Raw genomic sequence first — 6,532 nt, 5'->3', positions numbered from 1 at the left:
GCATGTGGGATCTTCCCAGACCAGGGCTCGAACCCGTGTCCCCTGCATTGGCAGGCGGATTCTCAACCACTGCGCCACCAGGGAAGCCCCGGGCTTTTCTAATAGCTGTCCAACAATGGACGAGCAGCCTGGGTCAGGGGACAGTGGTAGTGAGCTCCCCGTCTCTGAATGTTTCAAGCCCAGGGTGAGGTTACCATAGTACTGATTGACCTCTGAGCTTCGAGGAACCCACTCAGACACAGACAGGCAGAGATGAGATCCTTCAGGCTGCTGGTTGCCAAGACCAGGCATGGATGGAAGAGCTTCAGCTCCACAGCCCCTCCTCCCTCCTTCCAGCCCCGAGGAGAGTGGAGCCGCCAGCTGCCCAGAAGGAGCAGCTGTCACAGCGCCCCCTGGAGGGTAGATGCCTCCAGTACTGGAGCCCACGGGCTTTCCCACCCTACCTCTCCTCTGCCCAGAGCCCAGGATTCCTGCAGCCACTGGGGAGGGCAGGCGGCCACCTCCTCCCTCCCCCACCCCCTTTATACTCCTGGGGCCCCCTCATTCCACTAGGAGTCATGCTCTCTCACATTCTGCAAGCAGGTTCACAGTTTACAGAGCACCTTCCTGTCCTTTTCTCAATAGATCCCAACATCACTCCCCTCCTGTGAGACAGGAGAGCTGCGGGCACGGCTCCATTTCATAGGTGAGAAAACCAAGCCCTAGACAGAATGAGCAAATAGCCCTAAATCACCCACTCAGTGTCAGAGCAAAGACCAGAGCACTTAGCTCGGTGCTCTCTTCCCGTAAGAGTAGAACGGGGACGCCTCACTGTCTGTGAGGATGCCTCTGGGCTATGAAGAGGGCTTCTCTCCCCAGTGTCCTAAGGTTGTCATCAAGCCAAAGTTTGCATGCCTCTAGTGATAGGGTGCTCACTACCTCATGAGGAAAACTATCCCTCTCTTGCCCAGCTCTAATTGGTGGAAGGTCTTTCCTGACCAGCCTGGCTCTCTGCCTTTAAGATGTTCCTTCCTCTGTGTTCCCATCTTCTGAGGAGGTAGACAGTTTACAGGTTGGGGAATACACAAGGGCATCCATCCAAGGCCCATGGATGCAACTAAAATCCAGCCTGTGGCCTGTTCATACAAAGGTGCTATGTGAGAAAGCCGGGGCCTTGGTCCGCCGTGCCCTTGTTATACAGACCGTATCCCTTTATGGTTTCATGACCCACCTGTCTGTATTCCCCCTGGACAGCGGGGACCTTGGGGCAGGCACTGGATCCTATTCTCCATCTAATGGCACAGCCATTAGCTTTGTCAGTTCGAAGTGTGGCTCTCTGAACTTTCACCATTGCTCCTGTCCCATCCCCTGGAACCCTGAGAACACATCCTGTTTCTCTCCCTAGGCCTGGCCTTTAAGGATTGAAGATGCGGACCATCAGAGCAGAAGAGCCAGCCCTAGTTCCCAGAGCCATGCCCAGGGATGGCACCTGGGCCCCGCCCAGTCCTCAGCATCCTGGGCCCTCCCAGGGGCCACCTGGCATGGCCCCTCTGTTACCTTCATATAGGCGTTGAGGGCGGGTATCCGCATCTCGGCGATCTCCTGTTTCACACCCACGTAGACTTTGGCTGAGGAAACACAAAGAGCTGTCCTGGGAATCTGACCCAAGAGTGTGGTCTCTGGGCCCGGAGCTGCCCACCCGGGCCAGGAACCCTCCACACTGGCTCAACGCTTTTCTCCCTCCTCTTCCCACGGCGCTGCGGTGGCTACCATCCAACATGCATTCTCTGAGTTGTACTATCACCAGCTGATATTTTTCTTGTTTTAATTGTTTATGTATTACCTGTTCCTACACGCGCGCCCGCACACGCACACACACACACACACACACACACACACACACACAATTCTTCACTCTGAGAGAACAGGATCTTTGCAATGCTCACAGCTGTGTCCTCATCACCCTGGCTGCACATTCGTGTCACCTGAGAAGCATTTAAAATGTCATTGCATAGGACTCCCCCCAGAACAATTAAATCAGAATCTCTGGGAGTGGGACTCGGGCATCAGGATTCTTTAAATCTCAAGGTACTTCCAATACGTCACCAAGGTTAAGAACCATGGTGTAGAATAATGCCCAAATCAATAAATATTTGTGCAGTGGATGGGTGAATCATTCCTCGCAAGCAAGGCAGAGTGTTTGTGGGGAAAGGGAAAGCGATGACGGCCGACCAAAGACAAATGTCCTCTCCAGGAGCCTCAGGTGGGGGTCCGGGGAGAACTTCCCATCCAGAGAGCCCCCCAGAAAGCAAATGTGAGAGGGGTCTGCTTCCTGCTGCCCGCTGCCTGTGAGACACACTGGCTGGTGTCTGGCGGTGTAAGGAGGGTAGCATCTGAGGTCTGGGGTAGAGAGAGACATTGGGGAATTAGTAGCAAGAAAAGGGCAGTTAAAATCACAGGCACGGGTCAGATTGCCTATGGGGGAGTGAGAAGACAAAACTGAGGATGACGGTACAGAGGATGCCCGCCTTCCAAGGAGCACCAGAGGAGGCAGAGATCTTTGAGGGCCCTCGGGGTTCAAGGAGGCTTGTGGCCAGAATGCCCACTTAGGGCACATGTTTGTTTAAAGACGGAAGAGAACCGAGCCCTCCCGTGGTGAAGCTTGGCAGAGAATCAGAAGGTAAAGGAGAAGGTGAGTCTACAGGGAACGCATGGGACAAGCTGTCAGGGAGGAGAGGTTAGCTGAGAGCAAGAGGGACCCCTCCTCCCTGCTGCTCAGAGATGGGGAGGGGCCGGGGCGGGGCCAGGGAATGGGTGAACCCCTGGGAGACAGTTTCCTCCCTGGGGCTGGATGCTGGACACTGGATGCAGGGAACCTCGGGCACTGGCTGAGGCAGAGAGGAAAGCAAGCTGGAGGCAGGGTTTGGAGCTTGAGGAAGGGAAGGTCAGGAAGTATCTTTGCTGTTTAGGGGAACGGTGCTTGGACGCAGCCTGCAGGGTGTGCAGGGCACAGCCAAGACCACTCCGTGTACCCGAAACCCCACTCTGGTGGAGTTTTCTCCTGCTGGGCTCATGCAGGCTGGCCTTGAGAAGCCAGAGGTTTGGGCCTGTCCAAGGTGAGGACTGAGCAGGGGAGGAAGGTCAGGAGACAAGGGGTGAGGGGACTGTCCAAAAGCAGAGGTGCACACCCACAGCGTCCCAGCAGAGCAGGGAAGGAGGGGGAGCCACGTGGAACCGGGGAGCTAGAGGGCAGTTCCCCCGCGGGGGACAGAGGCAGGGCTGGAAGATGAGTCTGTGTTTAACGTGGGAGACACGGGGATTCCTCTCTCGAAGAGGAGAGGCCCGGGCTGATGCGCTCCGAAGCTGGGGGTGGATAGCTGAAGCAGGGCGGCCGTAACGGTCGTCAGAGAGCAGGAGATCAAGGGCTATAAGTCCGGAGAGCTACAGGTGGCAGCCTGTGGCTGGCAGGAGGGGGGCCGTGGACTAAATGAACGGTTTTCACTAAAATAGAACGGTTTGTGCTAAGATAGAAGCACCGAACAGCGCCCACAGAGCTGGAAGGAGAGGCTGGCGGGCGCCGCTCCATCCTGGGGCAGCCCGTTGGTGGCCTACCCGGGAGCTTGGGAAGGATGCAGGTGTAGGGGGTGGCCTTGCTCTCCGGCCCGAAGCGCTCCTCCAGCTTGCTCTGCAAGGCGTAGAACTGGCGGTAGCGGCGGTAGATGAGGTACTTAGACCCCCCTTTCGTCTTCACCTCGATGACAAAAACCTAAGGAGGACAGAGGCCAGGGAGTGGGGCCTCGCAAGCCAGGGGGTGGGGCCTCGTAGGTCAGGGGGTGGGCCTTTGCAGACCAGGGGGTGGGGCATCGCAGGCCAGGGGGTGGGGCCTCGTAGGTCAGGGGGTGGGCCTTTGCAGACCAGGGGGTGGGGCATCGCAGGCCAGGGGGTGGGGCCTCGTAGGTCAGGGGGTGGGCCTTTGCAGACCAGGGGGTGGGGCATCGCAGGCCAGGGCCAGAGCAGGGGAGAGGGCCACAGGTCCTAGGGTTAGAGCAGAGTTTCTCGACCTTGGTATCACATGTGAGGCCAGGTAATTCTTTGTCGTGGGGACTGTCCGGTGCACCGCACTGCGTGAAGCAGCATCCCCGGACTCCAGGCAGTAGACGCTCTGCCCCAAGCTGTGATAGTCAAACCTGTCTCAAGATATTTACTGCCAAGCGTCCCTCGGAGGGCAGAATCGCCCTGTTGAGAACCCCTGGGATAGAAGTGAAGAGAGGAGAGCGCTGGAGGCTCAGAGGTCAGAGGGTGAAGGTCCAGGGGTCTCTCTTACAAAGTGGCTGGTGAAGCCTTTCTTCTCCTCGATGTCGGCGATGTTGGCTGAGGTGGCAATGTCGTCAGGAAGCTGGTCGAAGTCGCTGAGGGAGGCGGGAGGAGAAGAAATCCTGGTTATCACCCTGCTGTGTTGGGTGGCCCCTGGGTGTGAGGCCCTGTGCAAAGTGAACCCGTGTACCTGCATTCCCCCGTTCAACACCCCTCTTGTGCCAGGCAGCGACACAGACCAGACCTTGACAGTGAAGGCATTTGGAATCGGAGCCATATATCAACAGCCATAGTAGAGTCTAGCAGATGGCTTTGGGGCTGCGTTATTCATCCGGGAACAGGGAATCAAGCACCCCTGCTTATCAGACCCTGTTCTAGGCCCTGGATCACAGGGGTAAACAAAGTCAACACACACCTCCCAGAGAGAATGGCTCATTATACCCAGGTTGGGAAAATCCTCACAGAGGAGGTGACATTGGAGCCAGGTCTAGAAGGCTGAATAAGAGTCCACCAGGTAGGACCGGGGAGGGGGAAGGGCCTTCCGGGTAGAAGGAACAGCACGTGCTAAGGGTCTGAGGCCCGAGGAGTGGTTCCAGGTCTAGTGTGGCTGGAGTCTGGTGTGATCAGAGACTGAATAGGCGGATGAGGCCAGGTTGAGGAGGGTCTCCAGTGCTGAGCTAAGGGGTTTCATAGGCAACAGGGAGCCGTGTAAAGCTTCAGAAGAGAGTGAAAACACAATAGGACCCCGGCTTTAGGAGGCCAACTGGGGTAGCTGCATGGAGAGGAAAAGGAGGGCAGAGACCGAAGGGACAGAGCACCACTGGGATGCCCTGAAGTGGTCTAGCTGAGAGATGATGTGGCCCTGAGCCGGACAGTGGGGACAGGAGGAGAGGACAGACACAAGGGACACCACCCTTGGCAGACACTGTTCCATTTTTGTGTCCCCTGCTTCTTCCTGCTAATCAAGCTCCAATTTTTTTCAGGGTGGCAATGCCTAGCCCCAAGGTGATAGATCACTGTTGGTCTGAGCCAAACATACTAATCCCATTGCTGTTTCCCAGACCCCCATGCAGCTAGGAGCAGCCATACGAGCAGTTCTGGCCAATGAAACCTAAGAGGAAACCTAGAGGCTGTAGGAGCCTCTAGGAGAGTGTTCGCTTCAAGATCCAGAGGATTGGACAAGGCTAGCATGGTCTCCTCCCCTTTCCCCTTCTGCCTGCCTGGAAAGCAGGTGAGACATGTGGACCTGCAGCAGCCACATTGCATCCATGAGGCAAAAACATGAGACTGATCACGGGAATCTCTGGAACGCTGGTCCTGAAGTCACTGAGCTGCAGAACCAGCTGTGGCCTACGTCTGGACTTCTTATTATGTGAAAACATAAACCCCTGTTTGTATCAGCCACTATCAGTTCCTCTATTCTCCGCAACCTTATGCATATCCGACAGACACACTACTACTTTGTGAGTCATTCCAGAGTTACAACCAGCAGGGTTTGGAGACTGTTTGGACGTGGAGGTGAAAGAAAGGGCAGTGTCAGGAGTGACACCCACATGTCACCCATATTCTGACCAGGATGGGTGCCGGGGGGAGCCTGGTCGATGGGTTCAGTTTGGGGCATGCTAATCTGAGAGGTCCCTTGGGCACACAGGTCGAGGTCTGGCAAAAGGTGGTGTGTGGCTCTGGAGTTCGGGGGGGGTGGGGCTGGGGGCTTCTCCACTGGCGTGCGAGTGGTAAAAACCATCTGCCTTGTGACTGGTGGTTAAGACCCCCAGGGAAGAGAATCACTGAGCAGAGGAGGGGGCTGAGAGGGACAGATGGAGGAAGAGGAAAGGGATCGCCAAGGAGATGGAGAAGGAACAGCTAGGGGTCACTGAGTCCAGCCGCTTGTGGACAGATGAGGAAATGAGAAGCACTCAGCAATCCTGTTACTGTTGCAGCGATTGGGAAACAGAGTGGGAGTGAGGGGCAGGGCTGCCCTGTCCGAGCCTCAAAGCTGGCTGGGACCTCAGTCGATATTGGTTTCAAAGTCTACACAATCTAGGTCCATCCACCTCACTGGACCTAGAGTCTGTCATACAGAGTGAAGTAAGTCAGAAAGAGAAAGACAAATACCGTATGCTAACACATATATATGGAATCTAAGAAAAAAAAATGTCATGAAGAACCTAGGGGTAAGACGGGAATAAAGACACAGACCTACTAGAGAATGGACTTGAGGATATGGGGAGGGGGAAGG

General features: G+C 56.0%; 1 protein-coding gene across 1 annotated transcript in view; it reads right to left on the bottom strand.

Moving 5' to 3' along the window:
• NCF4 (neutrophil cytosolic factor 4) overlaps positions 1-6,532 on the bottom strand; it is an 18,638-nt gene that overhangs the window by 7,886 nt on the left and 4,220 nt on the right. The window contains exons 2-4 of the mRNA XM_007111772.3: positions 4,304-4,388; positions 3,592-3,745; positions 1,537-1,607 (exon numbers count right to left, since the gene is read on the bottom strand). Coding sequence (XP_007111834.1) covers positions 1,537-1,607; positions 3,592-3,745; positions 4,304-4,388 — 310 coding nt within the window. The remainder of the gene's footprint in view (positions 1-1,536; positions 1,608-3,591; positions 3,746-4,303; positions 4,389-6,532) is intronic.

The sequence above is a fragment of the Physeter macrocephalus genome, chromosome 6, assembly GCF_002837175.3.
Source record: "Physeter macrocephalus isolate SW-GA chromosome 6, ASM283717v5, whole genome shotgun sequence".
In the NCBI taxonomy this organism is placed as follows: Eukaryota; Metazoa; Chordata; class Mammalia; order Artiodactyla; family Physeteridae; genus Physeter; species Physeter macrocephalus.
The sequence above is the reverse complement of the archived record's forward strand: the minus strand, read 5'-3'. Positions and strand labels throughout refer to the sequence as shown.